Source organism: Maylandia zebra, linkage group LG2 (assembly GCF_041146795.1).
Source record: "Maylandia zebra isolate NMK-2024a linkage group LG2, Mzebra_GT3a, whole genome shotgun sequence".
NCBI classification, from domain to species: Eukaryota; Metazoa; Chordata; class Actinopteri; order Cichliformes; family Cichlidae; genus Maylandia; species Maylandia zebra.
In genome coordinates, this window is record NC_135168.1 from 45,655,318 (window position 1) to 45,676,474 (window position 21,157).

Here is a 21,157-nt window from a genome sequence, read left to right on the forward strand (position 1 = left end):
TTGTGAGGGTGTATGACTGGGCTGAACTTTGCCAATCCTGCACACTGACGCTGCACAAACGGACAGTGAGGTGATTTCCATTTGGCCAAACGCGGAGACACCGAAACGCAATATAAGACGACGACGACGACGACAGGAAAACAGAATACAAAAGCCTCCGGGGGGAGTCGGGGATGAGTGAATGCCTGCAGTCGGATAGTCAAGTTATACGTAATGAGGAAAGTTTGGAGGGACAGCGCATCAAAGGAAATATTTTGGAGGCAGGTTCCTATTAAAGTGGCACTCTGACTTCAGTGGCGTAAACATCAAAATTACTATGTGCGAAGTGGCCATGGGGGAGCAGGACGGGGAGATCTCGGACGTGGAGCAGTGCTCCTCTGTGGCGGAGAACGGGGTCATGTTGGTGGTCAATCACAGCCGGGCCCGTCCTCCCCTCAGCGTCGTGCTGGCCACCGTGCTCTACTGCGCTGAGTTCATCACGGCCGCCGTGCTCTGCAGCATGTACCATCACACCGAGGATGTGATCTGGATGAGCTTCACCATCGTCTTCATGCTGGTGCCCGCTGTGCTCATTCAGCTAGCCTTAACTTTCATCCACAGAGACCTGGGTCGGGACCGTCCTCTGGTCCTCTTCCTGCACCTGCTGCTGCTGGGCCCGGTTATCAGGTAATTGGGAAACGTGGCCAGTGTGTGCGCTTGAAATCAGGATACTTTACTGCTTGTCATTTTTGTTATTACACCTTTTTACCCACAATAATAAGGTTCGTCTGTGATAAATTACCATTTTAGGGGCATTTAAAAGCAGAAGAAAACATCCCCAGTACCCATGAATCCAGTTTAATTTCCAGTCATTCCAGTTTTGATTTTACACTGTAGGGAAGTTCACTAGATGTCAGCCACTGCTGACTGCATGAAACGGTGACAAGTAGCACATAAACAGACAGTTAAATATATGTTTTAGCAATAATGTTACAGATTTTTACAGACTTGATGTTTCTTTATCTGCAGTGCAGTATATAAACACCGTACGACTTTTAAAACTGAAAAAACAAGAGCGGTTTTTCACTGATTGCTGACATGTTCGAGACAAAGCAGTTAACAGAGAAAACTTGCATGTTGAATCTCATTAGTTCTCCTTAAGTCCTAAGTGGGCATGCAACTTCCAGTTTCCATGAACAGTGCAGGACAGTTAATGGTCTACAAATTGACAAGTTCTGCAGAATGCATTAAAGCCTGGCAGCAACCTCTGAGAGCTGGAATGACTCTGCAGCAGGAGAAAACTATGGAGACAAGTTGCTTAAAGACGTAAGATGCATGATATAAATGAAAAGTAACACCGGTTAGGGTTCAGTACCTTCATGAACTACAAACAAACTGCCACTTTAATTAAATCTAACAAGTCTAACAGTTGCAAACGTTGGAAAATTTCATTAGCTTTTGCTCGCGTACCCAGTAAACTGAAAACTGCATAGGACTATCAGTCATTTTTGATAGCTCATAATCTCCTGTGGTTGTAAGGCAGATATTCTCATAATCTACCCTCTCAGATGAGTTTAAGCTGCCTTTTTTCTTGTAATATCTGTTTTTTGACATTTCATCAAACACGACAGGAAGTCATCTTTGACTCTGCAAAGCTGTAATGAACTCTAATTTGGCCACGCTTAAATATATCCACATCCACTGATGTCAGTCCCTTGCTGTTCACTCTTGCAGCACTATGGTTGAACCAGTGTTTTTGCACTGAATAAAGATTTGCAGGTTTGGTAACCGAATCACACTCCAGATGGAAAGCGCGTCCATTGTGACGAAGAGGCTAGATGAGTGAACATCACAACCTCCCACATCCTTCAGTGTGTTGACTAGTAATAGACTTCAGAACAAACAGCTTGTCCGATGATATCCGTCGCCTTTTTTAAATGAAAGTCTCCCTGATGGCCAACCGCTCGACGGTTGTGGTCACTCTGTCAAATGACTGCACAACACTTACTCATGCCTTTGTAGCACATGTTTCACACTTATGACTTGATGCCACTCGATAGTATGACCTCATCTTATGTTAATGGCATCCAAAGGTCTCTGTGCTGCAGACCAGTCAGGCAAGAGAAAGAGGAAAGGGGTTTTGGATGTTGCTGCAAAGGTTTCTTGAAATAACGCATGCTTTATTCTATTCTTGTAGGTGAGACAAATGAGCACATCTAGGAAAAAATAACACCAGTGCATACATTTCAGTCAAGCAACAATGAGTGTATGCTAGCTTTGATAAAGCTAGTTCGTTTTTAGAGGGAGGAGTTCTGTTTAAATATGCTCAGCTTGCACTTCCATGTCCGTTGATCTGAGCTGAGATACCTGTTTGGCACATGTTGACTGATGTAAGAAAACACAGGTGGAGGCGTACCATGTATGAAAGGAAACATGCATGAACTTCAAACCTATGCTTCCGTCCCTGTTTCTCTCCCTGAACTTTGATTTGTCTCTGGAGTGCTCAGACGTAATGACGTGCATTTACAGTGAAACTATAGGGCGTGTACCCTTTTGTCTTCTGTTGCAGATTAGGTGCCCTGGAAAGAACAGTTTGCAGAAGGAGGCACGGCTAAAAGTTGCCTTAATTTATGGCTCAGCTTTCAGCAAAGCCTAAAAAAATCCCAGTTTAAATATATTTGAGCATAATTTACATATTTAAAAACAGATTGTGATTAAATTATAAATAAATGACAGTCACAGGCAATGCTTTGTAATGCCAATCAAAAGTCAGGAAATCTCAAGTGCTGAGACAACACTATTGATCTAAGCTTATATTATGTAGTGTAGTGTTCAAATATGGTAAAAGAATTCAAGACTCACGTTGTTCCTGTTTTACCAGTTTTAGTAAGTGAAAATTGCATCGCAAATCATAACAATGTAGCAGCGACATATAAAGAGTATCTACTTGCATGCTGGATTGCAAAATAGAGCAGTGGTTCTTACTGTAAATGAAGTAAGGCCACAGTATCTGGCATCCAGCCACTAGTATCTAATTATTAACATATATAAGAGATAAAGCCACACGAAAGAGTAATACAGAATGATATTGGGAGATGTTAGCAGCAGGAAGCACAACTTAACATTGGTAAAAATTTAACTACATTTACTCAAGTACTGTACTTTTTACAAGTTGCACAAAAAACTTTACACTGTCTTTAAGACAAACAGTCAACACACTATGTGTCTCCAAATGTGGTGTTTTTGAGTCTTGGTGATGAACTCAAGCTTTAGTAACCTGACAAAACAATCTTAATTAATGACTTATTGATTCTCTTGAGTGAGCTGGACGATAGAGAAGCCTCCATTATGGAGGCTGCTATCAGAAGACGGGCACACTGTGTCCAGAACGGAGTAGCTGTGGTCAGCACTAGTACAGAGTCAGGCTGTTGGTTTGCTTGATGCTCAGTTGGCACTAAGAGTCCCAAAGTCTGCCAAAACATTATCCCCCACACCATTGCATCACCACCAGCAGCAGCAGAAGCCTGAACTATAACACAAGGTCGGATGGATTGATGCTTTCATGTTGTTAACACCAAATTCTGACCCTGCCATCTGAAAAGGCGCTGCAGACATGATCAGACTGGTCGGACCAGACAGACTTTTTCTAATCTTCTCTTGTCTGATTTTTGTTAAGCCTGTGTGAACGCTAGCCTCAACTTTCGGTTCTTAGCTGGCAGAAGCGGCACCCAGTGTGGTCTTCTGCTGCTGTAGCCTATCTGATTCATGTTCAGAGATGTTCTTCTGCATTCCTTTTGTTGAATTTGAGTTACTGCTGCCTTCCTGTTAGCTTAAAGCAGTCTCGCCATTGTCCCCTGTTGTCTGGAATCAGCAAAGGCTTTTTGGCGAGAGAACTGATGCTTACTGCATATTTTCTCTTCTTCAGACAATCCTCTGTAAACCCTAGAGATGTTTGTTTGGGGAAAATTCCAGTAGATCAGCAGTTTCCGAGATACTCAGACCAGCCTGCCTGGCACCAACAACCATGCCACATTCAAAGTCACTTAAATCACCTTTCTTTCACATTCTGATGCTTGGTTTGAACTTCAGCAGGTCATCCTGGTCATATCTACATTCCTAAATGCACTGAGCTGCTGCCTTGTGTGTTTTTGCATTTGCATTTTTAAAGCAGTTGAACAGGTGTACCTAGCAAAGTGGCCAGGAAGTGTTTGTTGTTGCTTCCACGTCACAGCTAAATAACTTCAAACACCCCTGTAGCTGGATTATGAAAGGAACCAATCAGAAGAAGACATTGTTTTAAATAACAATCCGGTTTAAAGTATTACATCTAAAGGATATTAGAACTGTGAGTTATGCACAAAAGTTATAGTAGACTGTACGCATAAAACATAAAAGGGGGAAAAACCATGATTGGGACCTTCTAATTAATAGGCATAGATAATTTCACATTTGGCGCTTTAATAAATGGGTCCTGATCATGTTAACAGTTTCAGATTGTGTTTTAAAGGAGCTTAGAGTGACTGATTAAAAGGAGAAAATATCAAGGATGGTCCTGCTGCCGATCTTAACAAAAAACAGCTGGGTCTGTCAGCTGTATAAGTTGCTGTCTATCCAGCACACATCTCACCTCCACCTAAAAAAGCTTTGCTCATGCCAGTGATTCAAAATGGCCTTTGAAGCAGTTTTCTGCTGACTGCATGTCTAATGCTTTTCAGTTATCATCCATTGTGTATCTGATGCCTGCCGGTAGTGCAGCAGTGAGGCCGGAAAACAGACACCATGATTGTTTCTGCAGTACAGCTCATCCTGTTCTGCATCATTATGGACCGCGCTGCTGTGAATAAATCACCTCTGGTGCTTCTTGGCTCAGATGGGAGGCTTCCTGTGTGACTTAGGGATGGCGTAATTGCTGATCTCGTGGCCACACCGTCAGACATACCATATCTGCTGTCAAGAGAGGAATCTCAACCCTTGATGTTCACAGATAACTGTATAGATGGTCCATTTTTTTCAGAGCCTTGTATTACTGGTGCATGCATCTGAAAATACTCTGACAGTCAACGTAAAACAAAGACGTTATCTAATGAGAAACTTGTCTTGACTTGTCTCTTTAAGTGTATGAAACCAAACCAGGGATACACAACACATAATTGCTTTTTTGTCAACCAGGACTAGTTGAAACATGCTGAGCGTCTTATGTGTCTCAACCTTAACAGTCTGAGGAGGCTTTGCCACTGAAGCTGATGGCATAATCCCAAGTGACCAAAACAGGAGGATGTTGCTAAAGACTTACTGAAAGAACTTCCTGAATGCTCTTCTTCCCTATATAGTCAGGAATGTCAGCATTTCTTGAGTTGCTCGACCTTGTGTTTTTTAAAGGCAGTTCCTCTTCTTTCGTGGGGTATGTGGCCCGCAGTGCTGCTGTATTTGTACACTGAGGGGACAGATTGCATGTTTAGACTGCAAATACAGAGCAGCAACCAATGTTTCCTTCTATAAATCTATAAGATGCTTCTGTTGAAGTCGGGGTATTGATCCTCTTTGCAGGTTCATTTGTATGTCATGCTGTTGTTGTTTTTTTCCTTTCTCTAAGTGAAATTCAGCCTGCCTCTTGGTCGTTTTACAGACTCCTAAGTGGAGACTGGCTCAGGTTCAGTGCCATCATTTTGCATCCCGAGTCTACTGTACTGCCAGAGTTCCAGGAAATGATATCAGATTGTGTCTTCTCCGTAACGCTGTGGCAAATCCTGTACATGAAAGTCAAGTGGCTTTCCTGTGACTGCCAGCATAAAGAATAAAGTATGCGTGTGCTTGTGTGAGGCTGAGTGACTATGCGATCTTTTTTCCTACTTGCCATCTAAGTGTGGGTCAAACACAGTTCAGGCATTGAACAGTGGATCACATAAACACTACAGCTTTCCTAGAAAAAAGCAGCTGAAGCAACAGTGTCGGAAAAGGCATTCCAATAGAGTGATGTGAGATTTAGTGCTCCGGTGGGAATACTCAGAGGGCTGTGTTTTGAATACAGATGTACAGCGCTGTCCGTTCCTGGTTATTTCAAATGAATATTATTACAGTGTTGGCATACTTGCACTTTGGCTATATCACCTAAGTCCACATTCAGTTTATTTTTCCTTTTCATGACGTTTGTTGAGCATTCAGAGGCTTTATTTGAAGCAAGCAGCTATACATTTTCCACAGAAATCCTTTTCAGTGCAAAACCTGTTTTCCCCTCTTTATGAATACTGCTTTTTTCCCCCCTCTGTGACCAAACACTGAGAGCATTTACCTTGCAAACCTTAAGGGAACCACACCCTGAGACTTTCTGGTAATCCATCCAGGCCTTGTGGAGCAGGGTAGTCCTCCTGCTGAGTGCCCCCTGCTGGACTCTCAGTGCTGTGTGCATTTATAGCTGTGATTTGCATACAAAGGCTTGCTCATTCTTCTGTGACATGCATAAGAGCAGTGTTGTGTCAGTGCCGTAATGTCCCAACCTTTAAAAACAAATTCCCGACACATGAGCCCCAATCCTTTCCCTTCTTTCCTCTCACACGTCTGATTTGGATCCTCTGCTGCCCTTCAGCGCTCACACTCTCATGTGCTGATTCCACAACACAGACATCACAACATACCAGCGTGGCGTCCTCTAAGTTAAACCCAACATCGCACTGCCCTCTGTTGGTGTGAAAACATTACTTCGCTCACTCTCACACACGCCTCTCTCTCTTCCTCAGGTGTTTTGAGGCTCTGGTGATCTATTTTAAGGCAGGTAAAAAGGAAGAGCCTTATGTCACCATCTCCAGAAAGATCAAGCTGAAGAAGGGAACGGGGACAGAGATGGAGTGGGAAATTGGCCAAACGGAGCGCATCCTGGCCACGCACAGGAATGCCTTCAAACGCACCGCGGTCATCCAGGCTTTTCTGGGCTCCACGCCGCAGCTGACGCTCCAGCTGTACGCCACCATCCAGGAGAAATACATCCTCCCTACAAGAAGTAAGAATCACGGGGGGGTTTCAGATGATTATTCCAGTATGAGGGTATCTTTAAAAGAAAATCTTAATAATATTAAAATGATGAAAATCATTCAGGTTGGCAGCTCTTTATAACTATGAGTCATCACTTTGATTTGATAGTGTATCAAAGAAACTGCCAGTGTTAGTTTATGTAAATGCAGTCCACAAATACTGGGAGATTTACAGCAGAGCTATAAAATGTTATTTAAATGTCACATTGTTAACAGTTGTATCACCTTTAGTAATTACAATATCTGTAGATAAGTTGTCGAGTATGGCAAGGTGTTCCCAAGCCAGCCAAGACTTTGTAATTCAGTGTGTGTTGTAACTGAGCTCCTTGAGGAAGACGCCTGTGCAGACACCCTGCGGAGGAGGATGCCAGCAGAGTTTGAAAAAAAGTTGTTGTACGACTTCATAAAGAGAGAGAAACATGCAGGAAGTTTGTTTAGCAGCTAAAAATAAATGGATAAATGAATCAAACCGCATAGAACCAGTCATGGCATGAGTAATCTGATACACGTTGGCTGTGTTTCTGGAAATACTTGGATGAATCTTGAGAGTGGTGCAGTCTGTCTCTGAGATTTCAAAAAAGCAAAAGCTCTGTGTAAATCTGAGTTTCTGTGACAGCTCAGACGTGGTGAAAGAAACCACAAAGAGTCGACCTTTTATGCACAAAATGCCCGTTGCTTGCATTTTGACACAAACTATTATTGGAAAACTTTGCAAAATAATCTGAACTGATGTCTGCAGAATATTGAGAGTGCGTTCTTTTGTCAGATGAGGTTAAGATGGATTTGTTAGGCTCAGATTTTAGCTTATCGTGTCGGCTGTCAACCCACAGAGGTGGGTGTTGGACGGTAAGGAGCCGTTAAAGTGCAAAAGATGTTACGTTAATGATATTCATGGATGGCGCCGTAAATGTCTGTGAATGTGTAAAAATGCTGGCTCACAGGATTGCTGCCATTTTTAAAACAAATCTGGCAGAAGGAGAAGGATCAGGCATGACAGTGATCCAAAGCACCTTGAAAAAATTGTCAAGTCAAACTTTGACCCGGACGCGTTGTCTGGCTTAAGTTTAGAAAACATTTTGGGTTTTTCAAACTAAAATGACAGAAAAACACAAACTGGAAACAACATTGCCTGATAAATAATAGAAATCGGTGTTAAAGAACTACACTTCCACGCCAAGCAGGACGGGGTTTGCATTAAAAAGTAAAAGGTAGAGATGAGAAGTGTGGAGGGGGCGGAAAAAAACAAGATTTAAACCGCAATAGTTCAAACGTGTACTGACTTTTGTTGCTTTGGGGCATGTATTCTTAACAATGTATATTTAAACTTTTTTTACTTTCTAATTTTACACAATTGAAAATATGCTAATATAAAACTCTAACTTTAAGCTTGGTGACATCTGTGCTTACAAGCAGATGTGGTGTAATAGTTTTTAAAGAACTCCTGGGACCCAAAGCAAACTGGTGTTCTGGGTTTTTTTTATTTACAGCTTCAGGCATGTTTTCAGGCATAAATGTTGTTGTTTGTTTTCTGTGAATAATTGAGATCTAGATTTTTTTCTGCACACTGCTTAAGCGTAAAAACGGCAAATGTAAAGCTGCTGAGAAGCTGGAGGTGTGCAGTCTGTTGTCTGTGCTCGTTTCTTCTTTTTTGACACTTTGCCGTTTCCATTTTTATTTTTACATGATTTTATAATAAAGTGAAGAACATTCATAAGCAAGTCATAGGTTTGTAGACTTCTACATTTATGCAAAGAGTCAATGTTGGTCCTTCTTTACAATTTATGCAGTTCTCTTTTGCATGGTGGATTTAAGCTTCTGTGCTAAATTCTAATTGATTCCTATTCAAGTTTTATCAGGACTGAGAGCTGATCAATTTGTAGGCGTCTGCCTTTCCACTTGCTTTTTAAGAAACGACCATGGATTCTTAAGCAGATGAAGATGTGGGGAGGTTACTAGTCATTAATTCAGAATGTTAATTGATCATCTCTGAGCCCTTTAGACATCACTATCATGTTGGAAAGTGTTCAGATTGTCACCACGTTGCTCCTGAGGGGCCACACGAGAAATTGGGACTGTTGTGGACGTCCTTAACTTGTGCAGCCGTCCACAGTAGTCCCAGTTTCTCATCTGCCTCTGCCAAAACATCTGGACATGATTATATTATTTTGCCCTTTACCAAAGAATAGTGACTAAAAAAAATAATAAAATTTAATTTTGTTTTATTAAACATTATTTTTAGGTATGTGTGGCAAAGTATAGATGTCCTGTGGCTAAAATTAACAAACTAAAAATAACTAAAATTCAACCTGTTTTGCAATTAAAACATTTTTTTCATGATGTTCTGGAAGTAGGAGGTATATTATGTGCAAGAGCAGTAAATAAGCCACAGACAGACAACACAGAAGGTCTACGGAGCATGTAAGAAAGCACATTCTCACTGTTTAGCTTGTTAACACGTCAGTCTTTGCACTGCTTTTAGGACAACTTGAAATTTTGACCTGATGATGGCACTAGAGGAAAGACTTTTTTTCCCTCTGTCCATCTAAAAGTAGTTGAGATTGTTCAGAGTGGAAGAGAATGATACCCAGGCCAACAGCCCAACTTCTCCTCCCCTCCTGCCATGCTGCTGGTGCAGTTAAAGAACAGTTTGTTTGTTTTTAACTCAAATGCTAATATCATCTTGTTGAATTGGCAGAATTGCAAGCTACATCGTGACCTTCAGAATATATAAGTGCTTCTTAGTTGTTTCTTGGACTTGACACATTTCTGGAAAACCTGATAATCCATCTGGATATTTCTGGAAAAGTTGCCTTTTTCACTCTTAGTGTCCCATAAATATTCTGAGGGAGTTCAAGTCAAGTGACTTAACAGTGATTTCAAGTAGTCCTTCAAAGTTTTGTGCTCATTATCCTGCTTCAGTGGGAATCCTTTCCCCAAAAAATGCATTCGAGAGAATGAAGCAGGTCTCTGATGAATGGATGTCTGCTTGAAAGACTGGTGTTGATCTCCCTAAATCCAGTGAAGGCTTTACCCCATCATGTTTCACCACCATTCTCCGGTTCTTTTTCTGCTACTTCAACAAATCTCACATTTTATCAGCAGCATGAACTTTTCTCCATCATTCACAATGAAATGCTGCTTTGTCTCAGCTGACCATTAGATTTGGTTTCCCATCTTGATGCTGCTCGTCTCAGAGAGCAGTATCAGAGAGCATTTCTCCAATGAACTTTTACTGATTGAAGTTTTTCTTTGTTGAGATGTTTTTCTGATGAAGGCGCTCTTGTGCTTTTTTTTTTTCAGTGATGGTGTGAACACTTTCGATTTGGAGCCAACAAATTCAGCTCCTACAAAGACTAGATTAATGCTGAGCCCCTCTTTCCTTGCAATAACCGATCGATCTCTGACACCTTCACTTAGTTCTAACACCTGATGCTTCCCTCTTTGCAATGCTCTAGTTATTGCACTGCAGACTCTGCAGTATATTTCTTATTTTCGTGTCAATGAACTTCCTGAGAATTTCCAGGTTGACATGAAATTTTGATGCGGTGTCAGACCCCCGTCTGTTAAATTCTGATCCTTTTAAGTGAATAAATCATGTTCTCTGTGCCCAAACTGTTAATAAACCTACTTTGTAACAGTTTATAGTTTCTTGTGATTTTTGAGAAGTCTAACAGGTCACTTGTGTCTGTGTTTCCAGTGGTGCTGATGGTCATCACCCTGATCTCCATCACCTACGGGGCCCTCGTGTGCAGCGTTCTGGCCATCCAGATCAGATTCGATGACTACAAATTACAGCTGCGCCCCTGTGCTTACCTGTGCATGATTGTCTGGAGAGGCTTGGAGATTGCTACCCGGGTCACGGCGCTGGTCCTCTTCAGCACGGCACTCACTCATTGGACGATCCTTGTCGGCATGGTTAACCTTCTTTTCTTCTTCTTCCTCCCCTGGGTTGAGTTCTGGGCCAGGAAAGGCTCTCTAACTGAGAATGTGGAGAACAACTTTTCTAAGCTGGACACTGTGGTGGTGCTGTGCATGTTCACGTTGCTGTACGCCTGCATAAACATCTTCTGCTGGTCGGCGGTGCAGCTTGACCTCACCCATCAAGAGCTCATCGAGAAAAGGCAGCAATGGGGCCGCCTGGCCATGTACTACTGTGGGCGCTTTATTGAGAACTTCCTCCTCATCACGCTCTGGTACTTCTTCAAGTCAGACTTTTATGAGTATGTGTGCGCCCCGCTGTTGGTGGTCCAGCTGCTGGTCTGCTACAGCCTGGCTGTGCTCTTCATGCTGCTCTTCTACCAGTTTTTCCACCCTTTCAGATGCCTCTTCAAGTACAACGTCCACGACTGCCTGCACTGCGTCTGCTGCCATAAAAAAAGGCGTGGAGAGCAGGGGAGTCGAGGGAAGCCGGCACACTCGTACTCTACGTCAGCCACCATGGTGGTTGGGGCGGAGGAGCCGGTGGAGCTGCTGGACACTCAGGGTTCACAACCTCCTGACCTCACCAGCCAGCTTGGAGAGCGGGAGACGGCTATTGTTGACGATATGATGGAGGCGGCCTAAGTAATCTAATATAAAGGTGCATCGCTGAACAAAGTCTGGAGTAGCTAATATGTGTGTTTTTTCAGAGAAAGTGAGGTGGCATGTCAGAGAACAAACTTTTGCCTTTTTCTCTTCAGTTCAAACTTCTCGTTCTGTAAGGTATTTAGGGTGACTCCTGGTGTCCCATACACTGAGGGCCCCACAAAGGTCGGTACACGAAATAATGTAGCGTGCCGAGATATGCAGCGACACACAAAGGCCGCTGTTGAGAGGGCCGCCTGAGCCAGGTGTGAGGGGAAACGTGCCAAGTGGAGTGTCCCAAACATCGACCAGGAGACCACACTGTTTACTTAATCTCAGGGTTTTCATAGCATGAAGGCCCTTTTGCACAGGTTTGCATCTGAAGTAGGAGACTTATTAACAGGGAAAAAAGTAAAAACACACTAACAGGAGGATGACAAGTAAAGGTCAGAAGATGAATTTATCTTCCTCATACCAACTGCTGTGATGAATGCCTCGTCTTGTTCATTGTCCACTGTGGCTGGCTTTTGTTTAAAAAGAAAAGGGGGGGCTTTGTGTTGTGAAACAGAAAATTACAAATGTCTAAAAGCCTATGAGAATATTTTTGTGTCTTGTGTAACACACAGGAAACTGAGAACTAGCCTTATTTTTGATGTTGCATTAAGGAGACTGACACTGATGAGCTTCTATTTTATTGAAGTGCTTTAAAAGTCATTCTTATTTTTTAATGTTTTGTCCTGTTAAAACAGTGCCTTCACTGCTACTACTGTGTTACTTGAACAATAAATAAAATTATATCTGAATATTCAGGCTTGCTTTTGTTTATTTTTCTTTTATTACATTTACATATACAGCAGTACACCTTTTCTTGCCATAGAACAACTTGCATAGCCGATCAGCGAAGTGAGATATATCGTATTGTGCAACATATACTTCCTCATTCCTGCCATCCATGACAGTTGACCCAGTTTCCGGGAGGTAGGAATGCGATCAGCAAGACTCAGGAAAACTTCCTGAACAGCGCAATTTCAGCCTCTGCTGCTTTTGTTTCCTTGTCTCGTCACCATCACACACCTGTAAATGAAGGAGGAGTCCAGACAAGCAGGGATGAAATAAAAGTGCCAGCAGCTTAAAGGATGCAGTGAAGCTGCTCGAGTCGAGATAAAGAGCTGAACATGGCGAACTGCATTGTCAACTACGGCTTTTCAGCCTTCATACTGGTAAGTTTTTCATATTCACACGTTTGCGATTTCAGTTTTCAACGGAGGGGTTTTGTAAACGCAGATGTGGGACATTTACGCACAGCTTTTGCGCGCAAAGTCACGTATTTCAAATAAATGGTAAAATGGTAAATGGCCTGTATTTGTATAGCGCTTTTCTAGTCCCTAAGGACCCCAAAGCGCTTTACACAACCTGTCATCCACCCATTCACACACTGGTGATGGCAAGCTACAATGTAGCCACAGCCACCCTGGGGCGCACTGACAGAGGCGAGGCTGCTGAACACTGGCGCCACCGGGCCCTCTGACCACCACCAGTAGGCAACGGGTGAAGTGTCTTGCCCAAGGACACAACGACCGAGACTGTCCAAGCCGGGGCTCGAACCGGCAACCTTCCGATTACAAGGCGAACTCCCAACTCTTGAGCCACGATCGCCCCTTTTTCAATGCTTGCAACCATTGTGTGATGGAAACATTGTTCTGGTTATGTTTGCAGTTTGTGTGGATGGCCATCAACATCTTCCTTTTTGTGTATTTTTATTTCTTCTACGACTTGGGGCCGCAGTTCTTCTACACGCGTCATCTTTTAGGGGTGAGTAAAGATCTTTGTTATGATGCTCGGTTCATTACTTTTACCAAAAACAATTACTGCTTCTCTTCTTTAAGTGAACTTAAGTTCAGACGAACGGGGATGTAAATAGCTGAGAACAGCAATGGTGTTGAGCTTTTAACTTAAATGCTCTGTGTCGAAACTATGTTAAACTGCATCAACCCTGACAAGTACGAATTGCAATAATATAGAAGAAAAGCGACTTTAAGTCACACATAGACTATTTGTATATATATGTTTTCCCCTTTATGTATAGTGCGTCGTTTGGAGAGTGTTGTCTGTCCCATTCTTGTAAAGATGATGGTTTTTGAACGTGTCTTCAACCGTTCATCTCCAAGAGATTAAGCTAAACTGTCAGAGAAACATATAATATAGCAATAAAAGTACGTTTGTTTGTAACTTCGATCTCAACTGATTTTTAAATACAGTGTATTAATTAAAACCCCATATGACTCAGAAGCATGTACCTTGATCTGCCCATAAGTTGTGAGATGTGGAGGCAAAATATTCTTCTTTTTGCATAAATGTCTTTATTACACACCGAATGTATTTTAATTCATGTAAACTGCAACTTGATGTGTTCAAGCCCCATGCAATCACACAGAAGTACTTCTTAGAATGTTGCCATATTAAAAATTCAATATCGTTGGACCCCAAATGGTTATTTAAATAAGCAATGTGTAAAATTTAAGGGGGAAATTTCTCTAACTGACAGCAGACTTTTTTTTTTTAGCAACAGTGAGAGGCCAGGTCCAGCAATAAGGCAAATGTGGTGGAGGGTAACGCCTTTAAATGGAAATAGGAACTTAAGTATATTAAAAAATGCAATGACTATTACCCTCTGTGATTTTTGTGAAATGATGCTCATATGAAGATGCTTTTTATTTTAGTCTGCTTTGCCTTGGGCCAGAGCTCCTGCAGCTGTTCTCAACTTTAACTGCATGCTCATCCTCCTCCCAGTGTGCAGGAACCTGCTGTCTCTGCTCCGAGGCTCTTTTGTGGTAAGTTCCTCATGCTTTCATTAAGGATGGACCGATCCGATATTATGTATCGACATCGGTCCGATACTGACCTAAATTACTGGATCGGCTATGTAAAAATGTAATCTGCATTAACAGGGAAGGGGGGGTACAAAGAAATACTCTTTTTTTTTTTTTGTTATTCTCATGTCTAGCTTTTAATAAATAATTATCTGAATCTAACAACCAAAGTTTTCATCTGATGTAAAATGTATAGAAGTCCATTATTGTATATAGTAACGATTAAGTCTAATAGTTCTTAGGCTATAGTACGTTTTTCTTTGGGAAGGTACCATCTGTGCTGGCTGCAAAAATAAACCCCCAAAACTGGTCAGGTGGCCACCCACAACCTCAGACACCATTAACCAGCATAACAATGTGGTGCACTCGTAAGGCGTCCTGGAATCAAACCCCTGACATCTCATGTCTGTTTTGTGATGAGTTTGCATGTTCTCTGCATGCTTGTGCAGGTTTCTCATGCTGTCAAACTATGTAAGGTTCAATTTGCTTTGTGCTTAGAGCTTAAGTTACTTTTTACTGCTCGCTGAGATTATTACAGAGAAAGGATAACTCATCAGGTTGAGTAGCTTTCTGTTTTGTAATAATGTCACTCCCATGTTTTGCCATTCACTCCCTTTCTTTCTTTGTCTTTTCAGCGTTGCAGCAGAACAATGAGGAAACAATTGGACAAGAATTTGACTTTCCACAAGCTGGTGGCATACATGATCGCTCTGATGACAGGTATGTAATGGTGAATTTAATTTATATAGTAAACGCAATGTAAGGTGAAATTGTGCGTCTGTTCCTCCTCATGTATCTTATGTCTCTTTTAAGTAGATATTGGAATAAAATCTGGCAATATTCTTCCGTTTAAAGATGACATTTCAATGTTGTTTCTGTCTATTTTTGTTTTGTTTTTCAGGTGCTATAGTTGTGCTATAGTCATAGCGACATGAATTATGCTCCAACAATAAAAGACAAAGAGACAAACTTCTCATTTTCTTTTCAAAAATGTGTTTTTGAAAAGAAAATGACACCCGTGCATGGGTGTGGTTAACTATTCGCCACACTCTGCAAATGTGCCTACATGAGTGATAAGCACATGTTTACTCAAGTCTCACAGTAACACGTATCTCAGTCTATTGTGAAGTTACAGTAAAACTGACAGAAAGATTAATTTTTCTCCCTTCCTTCCCTCAATCACGCAGCCACACACACAACACACACAACAAGTCAACAAGTGATATGTAAAGATCTGGAATTAATTTTGGCAAGACAAGTTACAGGGAAATGACTAAGAACATATGATAACAAAAACCTTTTCTCAAACGAACGACTGCAAATATTTGAAACTCAGAAAGCTTGAACTGTTTCCTTTGATCAACTTGTTAAAAACACTTTTTTTTTTTTTTGCAAACAAATACAAAACTACATAAAGCAGCCGTGACGTGTCTCCTCTGTGTCTTGTCACAGCTGTTCATACGATCGCTCACTTGTTCAACCTGGAGCGGTACAACAACAGTAGACAAGGTCTTGACGACGAGCTCAGCACCGCTCTGTCCGATCTGGCTGACACAGAAAACACCACCTACCTGAATCCAGTCCGTATAACCAACCTTGTAAGTCATCTACGGATTGCTCCGAAACTGACATGAAATGAAACGCATCTCTCAACAAATACAGAGCTTTGCATAAAACAAATAACAGGACTCATACTTATCATTTATCAAACTGCAAAATGTGGGGGTGCCGCTTTCGCTCACAGGTGGAGCAGATGACCGCGTGTCTCATGACTTAAATGTAGGTAACCCAGGTTCATTTTTGACCTGAGACCCTTTTACTGTGTCTAATGAAGACAAAATAATAATACAATTTAAATAAAGCAACTTATAAATGTGCCGCTTGCAAACTTAAAGGGGAGTTCTGCTCTGCTAATGGATCAGCTGGACATGTGAACACTGTGACCAAGACCTGAAAGCTCACGCGTCTGCTTGTGTCTCAGGATCCTCAGCAGATTCCCACCTACTTTGCCTTCACCACCATCGCCGGCCTCACTGGTGTCGTCATCACTCTCGCGCTCATCCTCATCATCACCTCCTCCATGGAGGTCATCAGACGCAGCTACTTTGAAGTGTTCTGGTACACGCACCACCTCTTCATCATCTTCTTCGCTGGTCTCGTCTTCCACGGAGCCGGGTACGAGACAGGCTTCAGCCTTTGTTGACTTTGGCTTGCGTGTTGTTATTTTTGCAAGCAGGTTTCATTTGTGCAATTTGCACCTGCAGGCGCATTGTGAGGAGCCAGCAGAGGACAAATCCACCACACAACACAACTTTCTGTAAAGATCACCCTGATGACTGGGGACAGATTCCTGAGTGTCCCATCCCTCAGTTTGCAGGAGGGTTTCCACAGGTTTGTCCTTTTGTACAGAGAGTAGTAAATTAAAACCTTCATCAGTGAAACCTCGTTAACCTCTTCTTGGTTTTTTTCAGACCTGGATGTATGTGATTGGCCCGATGGTTATTTATCTCTGTGAGCGCCTGGTTCGTTTCATTCGTTACATGCAGAGAGTACAATACAAGAAGGTATGCTAGACTCACATTTCACCTGCTGCTTCTTCCACTTTTTTTGCATGTGATCCTAATCCATGTGCTTTGTCTTCAGATTGTCATGCGACCCTCTAAAGTGCTGGAGCTGCAGCTGATAAAGAATGGTTTCAAAATGGAGGTGGGTCAGTATGTCTTCGTCAACTGCCCAGCCATCTCACAGCTGGAGTGGCACCCGTTCACCATGACGTCTGCGCCCGAGGAGGATTTCTTCAGCGTCCACATCCGCTCCGCAGGCGACTGGACCGACAAACTCATTGAAATCATGAAGAAGGTACCAGAGGGAGCAGAGGGACCCAAGTGAGTCAAACAATCTGACCTTATCCAATCTGTTACTGTAGATGTTTCATGAGGAGGTAACTATTGCTACCTGTAATTTGTTTTGTTTTTTTTAAGCTTCTAATTTTTCTGGGTAAAATCAAAACTATTGTTTTTGTCTAAAACTGTAACAACACGCAAATACGTGACTCTGAAGAAAGAGTCCAAATGTCAAAGCATCTCTGAGCAAGATAACAAACTCGGATTGCATCAGGTGATCCCAGCTTCAACTTGTATACAGTGTAAGCGTGCATAACTGTGTACAAAGTATCCGGACTGATGCCATTATTAAACATTTTTAGGAGAAATCAAATTTCATGTTTCCAGATACTTTAATGGAGGCTGTTAAGCCAACTAACCCACATATATGGAACGTTTATTCACTGTAATGAGATCCATGGTAACTAAGTTTTCTCACAAGATCAACATTGCAGCTTTTTTCAAGGGTTTTTATTGTACCAGATTCCAGTTTGCACTTTGTTACAGTGTTGTCTTTTAGAGCCAAGGATCAAACGGTATTTTTGAAATCTTTGCAGTGAGATTACAGTTTCACTCTTTGTATGAATGAGTATTGTGCATGCATAAAAAGAAACAGCCACTGCAATTTAGCTGAGGTTAAAAAGGGTGTGGATTGGTATGTGGCATTTATCCAGATTACCTACTTATACAAATTTAAAAACAGATTTCCCAGCAGTCGTCTCCAAAGTTCAGGAATGCAGTTTGAAACTTAGGTGAGACGGACAGAGTCGCCCACAAAAATGCACAATAAGTGCACGACATAGCAACATCAACTTTACAATTAAATTTGGTCTGAAATAAAGGGCTTTAATTAAATGGGACTGCTAAGTCTGACATGACTCGTGTGTTGCAAGGCTCACTTATGGCTATGATTGTCATGTTAGTTAGCTAATATAACAAAGACAAATGCTAATAAATGCATATTGCAAATGAATTTGTGAATTTTGACACAGTCATAAATGACACTCATGTTTCAGACAAATTCCCTAGTTACACCAAAGAGTTGGTTTAACGAGTACTACTAGTACTTTAATTGTTTTTGATTATTGCTGAAAAAAAATTGCCATTCTGTTATGTAACTGGAAAAATTGTGTTGCCATTCAAAATAGTACATCCTCCAAACAAACAAACAAAAACTGAAGATTATAGCGTAGCAATAAGCAACAATACATGTATATTTAAACTATAACAAGCCTAAGTGGGAGCCTTGGAGTGCGCCACAGGAAACTGCAAAAAAATCAAAACCTTTACAAACTGATACTGACGTCCAAAGTCACATCCAGCAACTCGTTTCTTGACGACCTACAACTAGCTCTTTGAAGACGTCTCAAAACCTGTAGTTTATTTTTCTTGTTAAAAAAAATTCTTTTTGCCCTCAGGTTGGGCGTGGATGGACCTTTTGGCACAGCCAGCGAGGATGTGTTCGACTACGAGGTCAGCATGCTGATCGGTGCTGGCATCGGCGTCACTCCATTTGCCTCCATCCTCAAGTCCATCTGGTACAAGTTCAAAGACTCTGATCCTAAACTGCGCACCAGGAAGGTAACTTAACCCAACTGCTCCCCATCAGCCTGTTTATTATGAAATGGATGAAACCAATTCATATAAAGATTATTTCTTTATCCCCAAGGTTGGGACAACAATAACCTTAGTGTTAGTTACTAAATGCTTTTGACCTTATGTTTGTGTGAGATCAAACCAGCTCACTTCTTCTATTCAAACCTAACACAGGGCCTTCAATTGTCCTGTAAATAAAGACGCTTGTGTTTGAAACAGCACACCCATGCCAGAGGATGAGTCATTGTTTAACATGCATTTGCTTCCTGGTTTCAGATTTATTTCTACTGGCTCTGTCGGGAAACGCACGCCTTTGAGTGGTTTGCCGACCTTCTACAGGTGCTGGAGAAAGAGATGGAGGAGAGAGGCATGGGGGATTTCCTCACCTATAAACTCTACTTGACTGGATGGGATCAGAGTCACGTACGTGTGTGAATCAGTCATCAACCTACTCCACCCTCAGACCAAAGTCCACAACAGCAGTTTGATGTCATTTCATCTCAAGCTCAGTGGGGTTTTTTTTTCTCTCCCTCCACAGGCTACTCACGTTATGGTTCACTTTGATAAGGACACTGATGTAGTCACTGGGCTCAAACAGAAGACTCACTATGGCCGGCCCATCTGGGACAAGGAGTTTGAACAAGTCCGCAAAGAGAACCCCACGTAAGCTTAAAAAAAATTCTCTGGATTCAAACAAGTGCTTAAAAAGACTCAGAAGAACAAGAACTTTTCAAAAGTTACCTTAAAGCTTTGAAAATTTAAATATTTCAGAGCGAAAATGCCATTAGTTCTGTATATTTCTCCAGTTAACTAAAATAGCTCAACTCTGTTGCATTTATATGGCCTGAACTACCTACTTTTTCATTTCACTGATAATAAAGATAATGATTTTATAAATTCTCGCACAGTGAAATCTGCTTATTTCAATATGTTGGGTCTAATAATATTAATGTAAAGATGATATTGTCTCAAATGTCATCTTAATAATGAAATAATATTTAATATATTGTGCATTACACTTGAGGGAAAGACTAAAAAAGTTTAATTTTGTCATTATGGATTATTAAGTCTGAATTAATAGACTTTGACCTTTTAAACTGCTTAAATATAAAGCCTACAACCTCAACTACACAAAAACTGCAGGAGGCTGAATCCACTGTGTGTTTTATTGATTGTAACAGCATGTAGAATCTGAAAACGAGCACGTTTTCATAGCTGTAAAATAAATGAATGGAATAAAAGTTTGAATGATAAAGCAGCTTTGTTTTATTTTTCTGTGTGTTTTAGGTCCATTGTGGGAACTTTCTTGTGCGGCCCTGAAGCTCTGGGGAAAGTCCTGGAGAAGAAATGTGCCAAATACTCAGACGTGGATCCTCGCAAGACCAGATTTTACTTCAACAAGGAGAACTTCTGAGCAAAAAAAAAAAAAAAATAAGCAAACGAGAGAAAAACAGGAAGCGCACGTTTACATATTCAAAGGATAACAATCAGTTGGAACTTTGTCTCGCTTCAGAAGAGAAATGTCAAAACATCGAGGAAAACCAGCGTGACAGGACGAGTGTTTACAGACCTTCCTCCATCTACTCTGAAGGGAGTACAGAGGCATGTTGGGTCATTTTAATCAGTGGTGCTCAGGGATTTGCCCCATTTTTACCATTGTGAAGTAAGGAATCACTGAGGCTACATATATATATTATATATATATATGTATATATTTGTGTCATATTAGGCTGCATTATTGTAGTACTTGACTAAAGTTACAGGGACGATTTATGCTGTTATTAAGATGAGGACCTTGGTTCTTAGATCTACTGAATATGAAGGTGTTGACAGAACGTGAAAAACTTTTACTTTACAAAATACTCACAAATGGAGTATATTTACTATTCATTATGATCTTATAATCGTTTATCTTCCACTCAAGACAACTGATTACACGGCTGATGCACGGTTTCTACTGTATATAACCCATTGTTTGAATGCATGCATGTAACAGGACACAAAAAAAATTATTTTTCTTGGCAGGAGTTTACCAGGAAACAGGTTTACTGGAAAAATATGAGGCGCAATTACGACCTCCTGTATTCGAGCGTTTCCTTATCAGAAAAACGTGAAAGATAAAACCATGCCAGTCATTAAAGTTAGTGGTCAATGATCCTCTAAAGATGTGGAAGAAAACAATTCACCTGCTGTTTTTCTTGTAAATAATTTCTCATGAATAAAAGAAAATAAAGGCAATTGG

General features: G+C 41.3%; 2 protein-coding genes across 4 annotated transcripts; both read left to right on the forward strand.

The window, feature by feature from the left end:
- The first annotated feature begins 315 nt into the window (after window positions 1-315).
- On the forward strand, window positions 316-12,376 carry xkrx (XK related X-linked). Its single transcript, XM_004545719.6, has 3 exons — window positions 316-666; window positions 6,714-6,973; window positions 10,702-12,376. The coding sequence occupies exons 1-3, from the start codon at window positions 317-319 to the stop codon at window positions 11,565-11,567; spliced, it is 1,476 nt and encodes a 491-aa protein (XP_004545776.3). The 5' UTR covers window position 316; the 3' UTR covers window positions 11,568-12,376.
- Window positions 12,377-12,552: 176 nt separating this feature from the next.
- On the forward strand, window positions 12,553-21,153 carry nox1 (NADPH oxidase 1). Of its 3 annotated transcripts, XM_004545723.3 has the most exons (13): window positions 12,553-12,787; window positions 13,284-13,379; window positions 14,288-14,398; window positions 15,073-15,157; window positions 15,890-16,035; window positions 16,419-16,612; window positions 16,702-16,828; window positions 16,909-17,001; window positions 17,081-17,322; window positions 18,738-18,900; window positions 19,192-19,338; window positions 19,454-19,578; window positions 20,203-21,153. In XM_004545723.3, the coding sequence occupies exons 1-13, from the start codon at window positions 12,743-12,745 to the stop codon at window positions 20,327-20,329; spliced, it is 1,701 nt and encodes a 566-aa protein (XP_004545780.1). In that variant the 5' UTR covers window positions 12,553-12,742; the 3' UTR covers window positions 20,330-21,153. The 3 variants fall into 3 exon arrangements, with proteins under 3 accessions (XP_004545780.1, XP_076731508.1, XP_076731507.1); XM_076875393.1 differs by lacking the exon at window positions 12,553-12,787 and having other exon boundaries at window positions 13,361-13,379; window positions 14,308-14,398; XM_076875392.1 differs by lacking the exons at window positions 12,553-12,787; window positions 13,284-13,379 and adding an exon at window positions 14,150-14,176.
- The last annotated feature ends 4 nt before the right edge of the window (window positions 21,154-21,157 follow it).